This window comes from Sinocyclocheilus anshuiensis, unplaced genomic scaffold, assembly GCF_001515605.1.
Source record: "Sinocyclocheilus anshuiensis isolate Anshui unplaced genomic scaffold, SAMN03320099.WGS_v1.1 scaffold454, whole genome shotgun sequence".
Lineage (NCBI taxonomy): Eukaryota > Metazoa > Chordata > Actinopteri > Cypriniformes > Cyprinidae > Sinocyclocheilus > Sinocyclocheilus anshuiensis.
In genome coordinates, this window is record NW_015548217.1 from 5,247,415 (window position 1) to 5,262,721 (window position 15,307).

The window sequence follows — 15,307 nt, forward strand, 5'->3', positions numbered from 1 at the left end:
AGCAGAACAAACATTTAAGGGGAAAAAAAAAAAAGATTTGAGTCACTTTCCATAATGAGATCTTGTGTTAGACAAAAGCTAAATCTCATTACTTCATACATGTATGACAGGGGTGTGACGTCACCAGTGTTGTTTTACACCACTTAGAATATATACACATCTGTTTTTATGAACATCAAAAAAAAATTCTTTTACTCAGATGTCAGCTATCTATCCACAATATCAAGACAAGCATATAGTCTACTTTAAAGTGTAGCCCAGGATGTATTTCCGTCCTCCCCACAGGATAATTAAACAGCTGCACCTGTGAATCACAGGGAGTCACTGAGGCACACGTCAGAAAGAATCAAAAAGGCGCATGTGAGTCAGTGTACGGCCTGTCACAAAGGTTTGGGAACATTTAGCACCAAGTACAGGATCAGACAAGTGCAGTTTAATCTGGGCCGATCAAGAGTTGTGGAGCAGGGTGTGAAAGCATTATGGGTGCAAAATGTGCCCTGGCTTTTTAAGTCACATACATTTTTGTGCAATTCTGCAACAAAAAGACATTGTCAAAAAAGTTGATTACAGATGTTTAGAGGGAATGGGAATTTTGAATTATTATTATTTTTTATTTATTTAAATTGAACACCTTTAATTCAAAGTTTTGTTTGGCCAAGTCAGCAAACCAGTGAAACATTTCTGGTTTTGGTTCAGTATTTAGGTTGAGTTTAACCGCACAGTGTAGCCTGTTTTTCTCTCCTCAAATCATAATAATATAGCTTATTAAAAAGCATTTATTGGTAGTAAATATTAATTAGATGCAATTATCATCATAATAATATAAAAAAAACAAAGAACCACTCAAAGCTTTCCTTTTCAACTTATTGTTTAACGAATAAATAATATTTGATAATAATGCCTAATGAGAAATTGCTAGTAAACCTTACAATTAAAAGTGCAAGTTTAACATTGAATTAAAAATGACATTTTGAAGTAGACTGAAATTATTTTATTTACAACTTTGAAAAATCAAGTTTTCACAGTGTATAGTCGTAAACTCCCAATTCAGCAAAATGACATTATTGTATTTCATTAAAGTAGAAAGCATTGCATCATTATTTTATGAGATTCGTTTATTACTAATATTCTGCATGTGACATTGCTACTGCTTCCATTTGCAATCAGTAAAAAATAAAAACTTTTATTTAAAAAGTTTTAAAAAATATTTAGAATTTAATACATTCACTTCACCACAATAGTCTGTAAATGTTCAATTAAATTAATTACGGTATAAAGCATTTTGGCCTGTTGATTATTTTTCCAGCCATACATTCAAATGTTTTACATATACAATATATCATCATACACAACAGTGTATGTGTGTGTTTTTATACCATTGTTTAAAAAATCACTTTGTGTTTCAGCCGCTCCCACACTATAAAAGTGAACAAGAAGGACTGTAATTTGTTGAAATGAGTCACAAGATGATTTCACGTCTGGTCATCTTCTTGGAATGGTGGGTGGTCTCAACACAACCTTGACTGTGTCTCCTGTGACCTGCAATGTGAAAAGTCTACAGTTTAAGAATAAGTGAACGTAAACCTTCTTATAGTGCAGCTGTACTGATATGGAAGCATTTGGGCTGCTCACATATAAAGCATCACATTAACATTACAAGATAAACTGTTATATGCATGCATGATAACATAATCTCTGTCAGAATAAATGTAAGTAACTAACTTGATCTGTCCTCCAGGATCCTGTTGCTAAAGATGGTTTGACTGGAGGAACAGGAGGTGGAGTCGACTTGATCCCCTATAATTACACAGACATTTTTCAAAGTTTTAACAAGTCCACAAACACAATGAATCTACATAAACATGTTATATATGCTATGAAATAGGTGTGGTCTATTTAAGTCAAGTAACAAACCAAAAATACAAGCCTTTACGAACTAGGGGATGAGTGAAAATCCTTTTCAGTGGTAATGAACAGGAAGCCACAGATAACTCAACTAATGGGTTCGGGTGAACTTGACCTAAGATGACCTGCAAAATATTGTTGTATTTCGACTAAAAAAAAAGACTAAACAGTAGTATGTTCTTTATTTTGGAAATGGACAAAAGTTTTCAGTTTCAATATTACTTGAGTAAAGTACAAATTCTGTTCAATACAATTTAAGTAATTAAGTAAAATCAGCCCTGATTTCCACAGCTTAGAATTGGGAAACTATTGAAATAGTGTATCTATAGTTGATAACTATTGACTAGCAAGCAAAGCTAATAATGTACTTACTCTAGCACTAATACAACTGTTCTCATTTTTATATACTAATGTTTTATACTACTTTTATAGTGGATGTTTTGGGGCAGAATCCATTTCCATATTGCACAAACTGGCCAAAATTTATTTTGAAATATATAATAAATATAGCATGGATTAAGGAATTATTTTTTTTTTAAATAGAAAATATTTTTCATTTAATCTTTCAAATGCTAAAATATATTTCAAAATACATTCCAAACTTAAAATGCATTTTGGACAAATGCTTTTCTTTTTAAATAGATTTTAAAACTTTAAATATATATATATATATATATATATATATATATATATATATACACAAACCCACATTTGTTGATACAAATATATTTAAAAATTTCTTTTAGAAATATATTTTTGGCCATATTTTGTATATTTGGAAATATTTTTCAAAATATATATGAAAATATATTATTTTGCCATATAGCCTGATAGTCTCTGGTCACTGCTGAGCAACAGAAACATTCAATTTCTTTTTATGTTCAACAGAAGACGGAAAGTTGTACAGGTTTAAAATAACATGCGTGAGTAATGTCAGAATTTTCATTATTGTGTGAAATATTTTAAATATCATAAATAGTTTTTTTACAAAATACAAAAAGGTGGATTTCTGCTATCAATAGTTGATCTTACCTGTTTTACTATGGTCTGTTGCGATTGTGATGGTGACTTTTTTGGAAGCTGCAAGCAGAATAAGAGTACAAATGTATTTTTATTTTTTTCTAGAGAGATGGGAAAAGACTTCTTAATTCTTATCTGTCCTGGAAGGACATTATGGGTGGAACTACAAGTATTTAAACCTATTCTTAGCTTTGGCCTGTTCATATACCTGATATGTTGTGCACAAAACTAGAAAGCACTTGTAAAACATTGTAAACTACATACAGCATGCCTTAACATGTGTGCATTCAAATCTTTGAACAATATTAGAGTGGCGTTTGTGTAAGTACTGTAGTGATAAACTAGATTTCCATGAGCGACATTTATATTCAACTTGTTTAAACAACTAGTACTTAACTTTTGAACAAACAGAAATTCCATTCACATTTTGGGACAAGTCTTTCCATGCCAGTCTAGTATTATTGCATGAATCATTTTAGATTTTCCCAGCCCTAAATAGCATGTACAAACTGTGACAGGTAGTCACATCATCTAGATGGGCATTCCTATCCAGAATAAGCTGTAGTATGATTCAGATTTTGTATACAAAGACAAAAGTATGGCTACACAATACAAATTTGATACTAACCCTATTTTCTATTTTATTTCACACTCACAGGTCTCAAATAGGGAAAAAACTACATTTCATTCAGTGAGAAAAGAGTTTTTGACTTTAAGATGATAATAAACAGGCTGCATCATAATGAAGGTTCTACTAACTGGTGGAGCAGGATGGGTCGGGCCCAATCTTGCAGTTAGAGGGGTGCAGGGTTGAGTTATGGTGGTCCCCATGAATATGGGCTGGCTGATCTCAGGGCGGTCCTTCTTGGCACTGTTGTTCTCAAAAAGAAGGTTCAACTGCCCTGCAGATGGAGTTTTTCTGTAAACAAGCAGACAGACGTGACATGAACGGACAGACTACTATAATTACATTACTCACAGCTACCCACACCTTCTGACCAATAAATTTGCAAGACATTTACAAGAAATCGGCAGGGTGGTTGCTATGCAACATGGCCCATTTTTAAAAGATACACTCAGTAATTTTCCTTCATTAAAAGTTTTACACACAAAGCATAAATAGTACTTTTGAAAAAAGATTTCAAGAGTTATCAACATAATTGGCAAAAAGTTTTTTTTTTATTCAGAAATTTATGCAGAATGGTTTTATGGCGAATAAAAACATTCCTGGCTGGAAAATGTTCACTTGCAGTTCATTCAAAACCCTGGGCATGATAAATGTCACAAAGCATATCAAAATCAAACAACTCACATCTTGTGGCTGACGATGGTTTTTCTTCTTTTACAATAAAGGAAGACTCCACATAGTGCAAGTACAAGTAGAGCGATTGCAACTGCTACTGAGATGCCAATTATCTTTGCTTGTCCTAAAAAATTGGAAACAAGAGTAGAATTTGTCAGAATGTTACATTACTACAGGTGCTACATTTAAACATGCTTTTCAGAAAAGAAAGCTTGTTTGATTACCGGATGGCAATTCAGAATATCTGACTTCACAGTAAGGAGGTGCCCATCCAGGCTCACAGTGGCATTGTTTTTTATGATTACAAATCTGCAAAAATATAATAAAATATCATTTTAATTCTTTCAAAAGCTTTTTATATTTTGAATTATAAGACATCCTCCTATTGGTTTCGGTGAAATGGAGATTTGATCTCACCCCTCTTCCATTGCATTGCAGTGAGCAATCATCATTACTACCATAAACATTCAGGTCTTGGCACATATAATCATAGCAAACCTGTTGAAACATAACCCAGAGTTTTCATTTTTGTGCCTACAAGTCCTGCCGTCATAGTTTAAATAACATTCTTCTATGCTTACCTTATTGTGCCTACATTTTGTGCCAGTAGGGACCATGCTGAGGGCGTCTTCTTCAGATTGGTCCCCAGCTATGTTGCAAAATCCCCTAAATGTTACTATCACAGCTTTCTGACCAGTCACGGGGTAGTCATTTCCTCCATCGCAAAATATTTTTCCACAAAACATGTTTCTATATAAGGAAAAAATACATTTAATGTAATCTATGCTTGATGTATTAGCTTAGTCTTAAAAAACGGGTGTTATGACAAATTTTATGAGCTATTTTGAATCAGAAAATTAAAAAAGATGGCATACTCTTTTGTACAGGCTCTGTAGCCACCTTTGGTCTTTCCACAGTGAGAATCATTTTTTCCAAATGTGTTTAGAAAAAAGCATGCCTCAGCAGCCACTTTGGCACCTAGGGAAATAATCAGAGACACAACATTTAAGCAGATATGAATACTGTGTTGATATGAGTCATTATGCACAGCAGGATACTGAAACATCAATACAGCTTGTGAAAATTAATGAACGGTGGTGTTTTAGTAAAGTGGTTGGGCTGTAGGGAATCATAGGGAATTTAATTATACTGGTTCAGATTCCAGTTTCAACCAAAAAAAGAAAATTCTGTCATCATCTACTCACTATCATGCTGTTCCAAACTTGAAGAATGTTGGCAACCAAACAGTTTTGGACAACACTTACTTGCATTGTATACACAAAAAACACTGATACATTTCTCTAAATATCTTTTTTTATGTTCCACAGAAGAAAGTCATACAATTTAAGATGACATGAAGGCGAGTTAACGACAAATGATTTTTCATTTTGGGGAAAACTAGCGCTTTAACGGTTTGAAGCCTTAATTGTATTAACAGTTCTTTTAGTACTTGAAGAATAACTGGTCCGAACTATATACTTAAATTAAATTGCAAATAAATGTTCAATTAACCATTTCAGTTGGGCACGCCAATGGTACTTGTTCAGACAGTCTCACTGGTTCTGTGATCAAGTGAACGATTTAGTGAGCATGATCGATGAACAATAATTCAGAAGTTTGGAGTGTTTTTGAGTCTTTTTGGAGATTTAGTACCACTTCATAAGGTTCATAACTCAACTAAAAAAGCATTTATTTTTTTGCCATGCTGCTTAGAGTGGTGCAGTGCATAGTATTTTAAATGGGTCATATGATGCGATTTCAAGTTTTCCTTTCTCTTTGGAGTGTTACAAGCTGTTCGTGAATAGATAAGATCCCTAAAGTTGCAAAGACTAAAGTCTCAAACCCAAAAAGATATTCTTTATAAAAGTTAAGACTGGTCCACGCCCTCCTAAAACGCCTCGTTTAAACACGCCCCCACATGTCTAGGTCACGATGTGGGAAGATTTGCATAACACCGCCCAAATGTATACGCAAAGAAAGAAGGCGTAACTTTTATTCTTGCTGTAGTATTGTTGCCGCCGCCGCCATGTCGTGGAGACACTGTTTCGTTGTGAAAGCGAAACTACTTTGTTTGGCCTTCCAAAAGAGGACATGACTAGAAATCAGTGGTTAAGTTGTATTTAGTTCCAGAACAGTTCCACCCAAATATTCAGATGTGTGCAGCGCATTTTATGGAGGACTGTTTCCTGATGGATGTCCCCAGTGGATGAAACAAATGCCTCGTTTATAATGGGTTTTAATGTTTTTGTCTCGTCGCTCCGTCTGGGACATGGCATCACAGTATGGTAAGGGCCTAACATTTCCGTCACACGCTTGAGGTATTCGGCCAATCACAACGCACTGGATAGCTGGCCAATCAGAGCATACCTCGCTTATCAGAACGATGAGCTTTGTAAAAATCGACGTGTTTCAGAAAGGCGGGGCATAGAGGAGAAACAATAATGTACAGTATGTGGAAAATAATGTGTTTTTTAACCTTAAACCACTTAAACACATTTCATTACACCAAATACGCAAAATAATGTTCTTTTTAGCAACATCATATGACCCCTTTAATGCACTTCCAACCCTACAACCCAGATTTGAACCCTGACTGTGCTTCTGAACAAAGTACTTACTCTAGGGAAACTGTCTTGTAAAATGTCTGTTGATCTTGGAGAAGTTTTGGACTTTTGGGTAATAAACTCATGCGTACCTGTTCCCCAAAGTCTTTGGCAGTGCTGGAGGTGAGTGGGGCATTGGCCATTATAGCAGTAACCCTGGCCAGAGCTGCAAGGTATGCCGTTCATCTTAAAATCATTCTCTGGGCAGTGCTCCGAGAGCCCTGTGCAGTACTCTGGAATGTCACACTCATTTTCAGGTGCTCGACACAAGCTTTCAGCATCTTTTATCTAGCATTGTAAGAGAGAAAAGAGAAGCTGGAAATAACAAAAAAGTGTCAACCACAAACTTATCTAGAGTTACTGTTAACACTACACAGTAATGACTTCAAAATGAGGCCATGCAAAGGTTGCTGGTTCAGGTCCCACCAATGTTGTAACTTTGGGCAACTTGATTGTCTCCCCCCCATAAAAAAAACAAACAACAGAAGTTTGCATGACATTTATGCCACCCACACAATATATAACAATATATAACAAGTCAAGTCCAGCAGTTGAGTCTGATTTACAGATCCTTGTTTCAAATGTCAGTGGTGCTCTCCTGGCTCACTCTAGGAAAGCAGGCCCAAATATTGCTTCAACATTTCAAACAAGGCTTCTATTCTGCTGGGACTCAAGGAAGTCTCTTTCTTTGGTCCCGTGTTTATTCCCAGAGTTTTGGACATACAAAAGCCTCGAGGAAAAAACATCAAATGTCCAAATCACTCTGTGGTCCATTGGATAGCATATTGAGGGTTTGTGTCCCACCAGGAATTTCTTTGACACCCTTCCTCCACCCAAAAATACATCTAGAAAAGAGTCCTGCATGACATTTGCAAACTCTTATAAGCTCTTCAACAACCTTTTTAAAGCCTTCCTTGATTTTTTGCTCTTCTGAGTAACCCTTCCTTGGCTTCCATGGCCATAGTCTCAGCCTCAGACGTCATGCCCATGGACTGTTGGCTGAACGTCTGATGCATATGGCACACTTTACTGGAAACACTTCAGGAATTTCGAAGTCATTATCTGATTGGTTGAATTCTACAGAATTTCTGAGAGACGTGTGTGTCGCGTTTTTAACGTTCTACCTGGAAACAAAGATGCCATGGTGCCAAACCCCCTCATTGAAGAACAAAGCCATTGTGTTTACAACTGTGACAGTGAGCGCTTATCTGGATGAACTAAATGCTAGATTTTCAAAAGTATGTGAAATGTTTAAAGTTCGCGGCATAGACTATTTATAATACATATGTCCAAGAGTTTTACACACTGGTCTGTTTATGTGGGGACATTTCCACACCCATAAACATGACGCGGCACAAAACAAAGCGTGGTTTGTTGCTTTATTTGTCAGTCATATGAGCTCTTGAGTGGTCCTTGGCCATTCAAATCGGCCAAGGTTCCCACACCTTCTGCCATTGAGTCTGAAGCTTTGGCTACGTGAGGCTACCAGGGCCATAGCTCAGTTGGTTCAAGTGTGTGTCTTGTAAACATAAGATTCTAGGTTCAAATCCCAGTGGAACTTATGATGTCTATCATGCTCCTCCATGAGATGGACAAACAAGCACCAATACACGAGGGTCAACAGTAGCAGTCCAGACTGATTTTCAGATCCTGGGTTCAAATCCCAGTGGTACCTCACTCTAGGAAAGGAGGCCCACCAGTTCCATCAGAGTCGTGACTTCTGGCAATTTCGTGAGTGCATTTTGCACCACCCACCTCCCACCCTAAAAACAAAAAACGCCTGAAACAGAAGCTTGCGTGACATTTGAAAACTCTTTTATGCTGCCCACACTATATGACAAGTCAAAGGCAGCAGCCCAGTCTGGTTTACACATCCTGGGTTCCAATCCCAACGGTGCGCCTCTATCAGTGACTTTGCTCTCCCACTCTAGGAAATAATAGTGCTTCGACATTCTAAATCTAGCTTCTATTCTGCCGAGACTCAAGGAAGTCTCTTTTTTGCCACAATGTTGGTCATACAAAAGTCAGGAAGAAAAGTAGGTTCTGTGGTACAATGGGTAGCAGATTTCTAGACTGTAAAATGAGGCAGATCAAATGTTGTGGGTTTGAGTCCCACCAGAGTCACCTCTTCTTTGAAGGAGGTTGAACTGAGAGAATTTTCATTTTTGGGTGAACTATTCCTTTAATAAAGATCTATTCTAAAACGTATGTTCATAGTGCAAATTTCTTTAAAAAAAAATGAAGAAGGCCATGAAGAGTTTTCATAAGAGTCACTTACCTGGCAATTCTCACAGCAGTCTCCATGAACACATTGTGAGCCTTCAGTGAGCCTGCAGGTCATGGGATCACAGCATGGATTTTCACATTCCTTACACAAAACATTAAATCACAGTCATCAATGAGACATCAGATGTGAGTCAAAGATGATCCTACATTAATGCATAAATGATGTCATAGAAAAGGATCATTTGAGCTAGATCAGCTGGGCTAGACTGAGTCACTACAGACACAGGATATGTGTGCAATACCTCGACTGTTCCACAGTCACACTCCTCTCCAGGGTCCAGAAAAGCATTACCACAGATAGACCCACTGTACAGTCTGGATGAGCTGGGGGTGTCCAGCAGGCAGCTGGGGTTGGCATTGTCTAGAAACACACTCAGCTGCTCCAGACTACAGTCACTAAACAGCTCCGGGAACAGCGTGCTAGATAGACAAGGTCAGAGCATGTCATTTTCGGACAGTGCACACTATAAACTGCTACTACTAATAATAATAATAATACATTTTATTTATAGGCACATTTCTCAACACTCAAGGACACCGCACAATAAATTTACGAACAAGACGATTGAAAACAAACAAGAAATACCATATACAGAGACAAAAACAGAGTAAAGTAGGACTGGACAAATAAAATTTAGGTGAGATATGCAATCTTAAACAAGTGAGACTTAAGTCGCTTAGAAGCTTAAATCTTTTAAAGTCAATGCGAAATTTAACCGGAAACCAGTAAAGCTGCTGCAGTACAGGTGTGATGTGGTGAAAGGAGGGGATTCTGCACTGCAAAAAATGGCTTATCTTACTTAGTATTACTTACTTACTTGTTTCTAGTCAAAATATCTAAAAATTCTTAAATCAAGATACTTTTACTAGATAAGCCAATTGACTTAAGATATTTAGTCTTGTTTCCAGGGGGAAAAACTAAATTAAGTGCATTTTGCTTAAAACAAGTAAAATTATCTGCCAGTGGGGTAAGTAAAATGCTCTTGTTTTAAGAATATTTTACTTACCCCACTGGCAGATCATTTAACTTGTTTTAAGCTAAATGCACTTAATTTAGTTTTTTCCCCCTGGAAACAAGACTAATTTTTTGATATTTTGACTAGAAACAAGGCAAAAATACTAAGTAAGATAAGCCATTTTTTGCAGTGTGGCGATAATAAGGGCTGCTGAGTTTTTAAGCAATTGAAACTTTAAGAGGGATTTGTGAGGAAGACCAAAGAGAAGAGAATTACAATAACCAATACGGGAAATGACAAGACTATAAACAAGAATAGCAGTAGTATGAGGGGTAGGGGAGGGGTGAAGGCGGTTAATATTATGTAGATGAAAATAAGCGGACCGGGTGATGTTGGGTGTCATCCGCGTAACAGTGGAATAGGATGTCGTATTTATGAAAGATATTGCTAAGAGGAAGAAGGTAAATGATGAAAAGAAGGGGTCCCAGGACAGAGCCCTGAGGCACACCAGTGTTAACGGGGGAAGGTTGGGAACTAAAAAAATTGTAACTGGACGAACTGAGTGCGATCTGAAAGATAAGATTTAAACCAATCTAAAGAGGTGTGAGTGATGCCAATAGAGATTAGTCTATTGAGAAGGATGGTGTGAGAAATGGTGTCAAAGGCTGCACTTAGATCAAGGAGGCTGAGAATAGTGACTAAACCAGAATCAGCTGCCATAAGGAGGTCATTAGTGATTTTTATAAGTGCTGTTTCTGTACTATGAAAGGGGCGGAAACCAGACTGGAATTGTTTGTACATGTTATTACAAGTTAGATGAGAGTGAAGTTGAGTAGCAACTATTTTTTCAAGGATTTTGGAAAGGAAGGGTAAATTGGAGATGGGACGGAAATTATTGAAATTATTAGGATCGTCACCAGATTTTTTCAATATTGGAGTAATGGCAGCAGTTTTCAGTATTCCAGTAGTGAGTGAAGAGCAAATGATAGCAAAAATGAGGGGAAACAGAGAGGGGAGGCAGACTTTAACCAAAACAGTGGGAAGAGGGTCCAGCGAACAAGTGGAAGACTTTGACTTATGAATGAGAACTGAAATATCTGTGGCAGTGGGAAGCTGAAAAGCAGAAAATAAGTAAGATATTGGCCAGAAATCAGAGGAAGTGCTGAGGGAGGAGTTTGAACCTAGATGCTGGTGGATCTTATGTATTTTCTCATTAAAAAAGGACATCAAAGAGTTACAAAAGGCAGAGTAGACCACATATTTTATTGTTTGTTTATCTAACTGCAACAGAAGGCTCACATTGTGTTTTCAGGATAGTGAAGTTTAAAGGTTCAAAGAGTTTTATACACTTGCATTACTACCCTTGTGAAGTAGTGCACATAATTTCACTGAATGTGCACTTGGTAGTGTACTTTAAACCTTAAAAGAATATTTTTTTTTTAATGCACTTGAACATAATATAATCTAAGACAGATCTGACATCTGACCAAAGCAAAAATTTAAAACACAGTGTAACGTTTCACAAATACTGCTTACCCTACACGTTCTGTCATGATACAGATGGAATTGAAATTTGATGAGCCACAGGTGCAGTGATTTTCATCATGGGACATGCCCATATTATGACCCATCTCATGAGCGATTGTGGATGCCAGGCCTAGTGAGTTCTGATTATGATCCTAAAAAATAACAACATATAACCATTTATGCAATTATACTATGCCTTTCAAGAAAGAATCTTTATTGTTCGAATATAGGAGATAATTTGCTACCAGAAAATCATCACTAACGCAGATCATAATTACCTGATTGACTCCCGCTGAGCTTTCAGCACACATTGCAAATTTGTTTGCCAGCCCAACTGTGTCATTCAAAAAATCAATTCCACTGGAAAGTGAAATCAATAAATAAAACAGAACAATAAAAGATTAATTATTAGTGTACTAATGTAAAATAAAGGTATATTTTTAACACTTTACAATATGCTTGCATTTGTTGACATCAGTTAATGCATAAGCTAACATTAAATAATGAGAAATATTTTTTACAGAATATATTATTCTTAGTTAATGTTAGTTAATAAAAATATATTGTTCATTGCATGAACTAATGTAGAAGCACATGTTGAAATTACTATTAAATATTTTTAATAAACGCTTTAGCAGTATTGTTCATTGCTAATTCATAATGTAGTTAACTAATGACAACAAATAAGTAAAGTGTAGTAAAATATATTGAAGTGGACTAGTTTCTGCTATAGTGTATTGAAGGTCTTAGTCATCCAGCAGAATAAATGGGTAACTAGGTCATACTCACGTCACAAACTGAGCGTTGTCATGTTTGACTCTTTTAAGCAGATTGCTCTTTCTCCACTCAATAAACCGACTGAGAGTGTCATCAGAACTCACACTGACCACAATCTGGTCGCGTTTCATCCAGACCTCAAGACCAACCAGCATAACCCGGATATTAAGGGGTCGATACAACTGAGCAAAGAATAAAGTGTTCACTCTCTTGCATTTCCTTAAGACATTTATTAACTGATTTTCACATATCACACAAGTAAATACTATATTTGTAAGGTTAACTCTATTAAGATATATGATTAAGATATATGATCATATGAATATACCTTGTCAACATGATTTGCAACTTCCAGCATCCTGGGTCTGATTATGTCCATGTTAGACCCAAAGTTTCTGTACTATAAGAGAAAAACATAGCAATCATGTTTGTCTTTTTTTGGAAGTTTTTCCTTTTAGCTTTTGTATTGACCAGTAGTATTTGCTTCACTATGAAGAGAAGGGTTTAAAATATATTACTGTATTGAATGCTTCAGCATTTTTTTAAATCTAATTTTCTTATTGTATTATATTCCATCAGATATTAGCATAACCATCAGTCAGTGAAAAACCAATAACAGTTGACTGCTAATAACTACAAGTTTGTGAAAGCTTAAATTTGTACCTCAGTGTTATCCACCACAAGAAACAATTCCACATATCTTGGAGTGTGAAATCGCTTTGTTTTCTAAGAGAATATATCAATGATTTAAAATCTATGCATAATTTCTTTCATATGCAGAACAGTTGCTAGAATTGCGATGGAAATGTTATTACCCATCTGGTGGACTTTAAGGGGACAGCCACTGGTTTTTCATGGTCATAAACGGTAGAGCTTGGTTCACCACATGAGCTTCTCTTCCACCTCAGATGTTCATGCTTATAAAGTGCATGGTCTCCATCACTGTGGTTGGTCAGGGGCTCAATCAGGTATACTTGCTGTTTCACTCGAACAAAACCTCTATGGACAGATAACATAATGCTGCTTCTCAAGATCCTTCCTACAAATATGGAATCTAATACTTGTGCATTTCCATTAGAAAATGTATGAAAAGCATCTTGTAATGAACTTGATGTAAAAGGAGCATGCCATTGTCTCAAACCTGATTCCAGAACAGATTCCCACACTGACTGAGGAATCTTCCAAATCCTGAATATGGCCATGATAGTAGCAATTGTCCTACAAATGACACACAATTGATAGATTTTTATTTTCTGTACTTAACTGATCATATTATTTCCAGCTTAAATAAGGGAACTTCAGTCAGTCTGACATGACTTAAATGTTCTGAATACTAGCAAAAACGACACAATATGCGATATGCCCTATCCTGCAGGAATAGTATGCAAGGACATATGCAAGTATGCTGTTCTGATCGTAGTTATTGATAAATTACAGTAAAATTTAAGTTACCTTTAAATTTGGATTACTGCTCACAATCAGTCCATCATCTTGATAGCATATTTCAGTGTAATTATGTCCAATGAGTTGCCTAAATTACAGTAAACATTTATTTAGGACAGCCTTAGAGTACAATGGTGTATTTCATACTATTAAACATCAAAATGAAATGTACAGAAAGCTCCAAGATAATACACCCAAACACAACACTCACCTGTTCTTTTCCAAATGAATCACATGATTTTTCCCTCCAAAGAATAATTTATATGTGAGTCTATCAGGATACGTCTCATGGCTTTGTGGACTTTTATCAGAATGTACCTGCAGAGGACTGATGTGTTAATCCACACATAAACAACACAACCCTATGGTTGCTTTTATCCTAAAACTACAAATATATAAAAAAGTTTAATTGCTGCTGTAACAGTAAGATCCAGGTTGTAAATGGAGGTACCTTTCTGACGCTCTGTCTTTTAGGTCTCACCACATCAAACCGCTCCACATGAGGTAATGTATGAATACTCTCTGCCACACATCCTGATGAAGAATCAAAAGATATTTTGATATTTCATAAATGCACTATCAATACCACCCACAAACGTTAACAGCATTCTATAAAGATAAATAGGTTTCATAGTCCTAATTAAGGATCAACTTACTGGCCACAAATTACCTTTAAACAGTGTCTGTATGTTACTGTATATTATACTACTCAAATCATGTTGTAAAAATCTTATTTTCCCACATTTAAAATTCATAAAAACAATTAATAAAAGTAATAAAAACAATAAGTAAATGTAATTAAAAGAACACAATAAAAGTGACAAATATATAAAACTGCATTTTTCTATCAAATTAACCAAAAGAACAGAAAAGTTCCTCCATCACACTGTATAGCCTACTATTTTATGAGTATCCCATTCGCAGGAATGTAAATAAATATAAATAAATTCACAAACTAGACAAAAGCGAACGGTTAAATCTTTCAGCGCAAATATGCTTTATAATTACATGCATTAAGGAATAAAACATATTTCTACATAATTAAAGGAATATCATACATACCCCAAAGACAAAGACAGCAAAGTACATGAGTTGTGAAGGCAGAACACGGCATGATTACTGTGCGTTAGGGTTCATGTCTGGCGAACTACATGCCAAAAGATAAACTTGAGGTCCGCCCAAGTGGGCTGCATTTTTTCTTATCAGGACAAACGCAAAAACAGAAGAAATAGATAGAATGACCAATAGCATGGGACAGAAGTTTCGAAAGGGGCGGAGCTTATAAACGTCACGAAGGATCGAAATAATCATTCTCGTAATCTAACAAATTGAACTGTTTATTTTTAAATTCTATTTCAATATACAGTTTCCCAGTGCTATTATGTAGGTGTAAATTGTTGTCCATACCGCTGCTAAAATAGATCCTCGACGACGTTGTCACGTGGTAGCTATTACTTTTCTCAGCGCTGGTTTTGGGGAACCAATCA

The 15,307-nt window shown here is 36.0% G+C and overlaps 1 protein-coding gene across 1 annotated transcript; it reads right to left on the reverse strand.

The window, feature by feature from the left end:
- Window positions 1–1,042: 1,042 nt before the first annotated feature.
- LOC107654071 (zinc metalloproteinase-disintegrin-like crotastatin) lies at window positions 1,043–15,020 on the reverse strand. The gene is made up of 23 exons (XM_016441002.1): window positions 14,883–15,020; window positions 14,272–14,354; window positions 14,032–14,138; window positions 13,830–13,908; window positions 13,519–13,595; window positions 13,193–13,376; window positions 13,041–13,103; window positions 12,706–12,777; window positions 12,390–12,559; window positions 11,879–11,960; window positions 11,610–11,752; window positions 9,360–9,537; window positions 9,110–9,199; window positions 6,924–7,119; window positions 5,104–5,206; window positions 4,810–4,978; window positions 4,646–4,726; window positions 4,453–4,537; window positions 4,238–4,352; window positions 3,685–3,844; window positions 2,938–2,985; window positions 1,723–1,797; window positions 1,043–1,539 (listed from the first exon to the last, which is right to left on the reverse strand). The coding sequence occupies exons 1-23, from the start codon at window positions 14,932–14,934 to the stop codon at window positions 1,483–1,485; spliced, it is 2,469 nt and encodes an 822-aa protein (XP_016296488.1). The 5' UTR covers window positions 14,935–15,020; the 3' UTR covers window positions 1,043–1,482.
- Window positions 15,021–15,307: the final 287 nt, after the last annotated feature.

Coding starts and splice junctions, on each gene's coding strand:
- LOC107654071 (XM_016441002.1), bottom strand. CDS start 14,934: ATGCCGTGTTCTGCCTTCACAACTCATGTACTTTGCTGTCTTTGTCTT. Junction 12,778..13,040: donor TTGTGGTGGATAACACTGAG/GTACAAATTTAA, acceptor TTTCTCTTATAG/TACAGAAACTTTGGGTCTAA. Junction 4,979..5,103: donor TACAGAGCCTGTACAAAAGA/GTATGCCATCTT, acceptor TTCCTTATATAG/AAACATGTTTTGTGGAAAAA.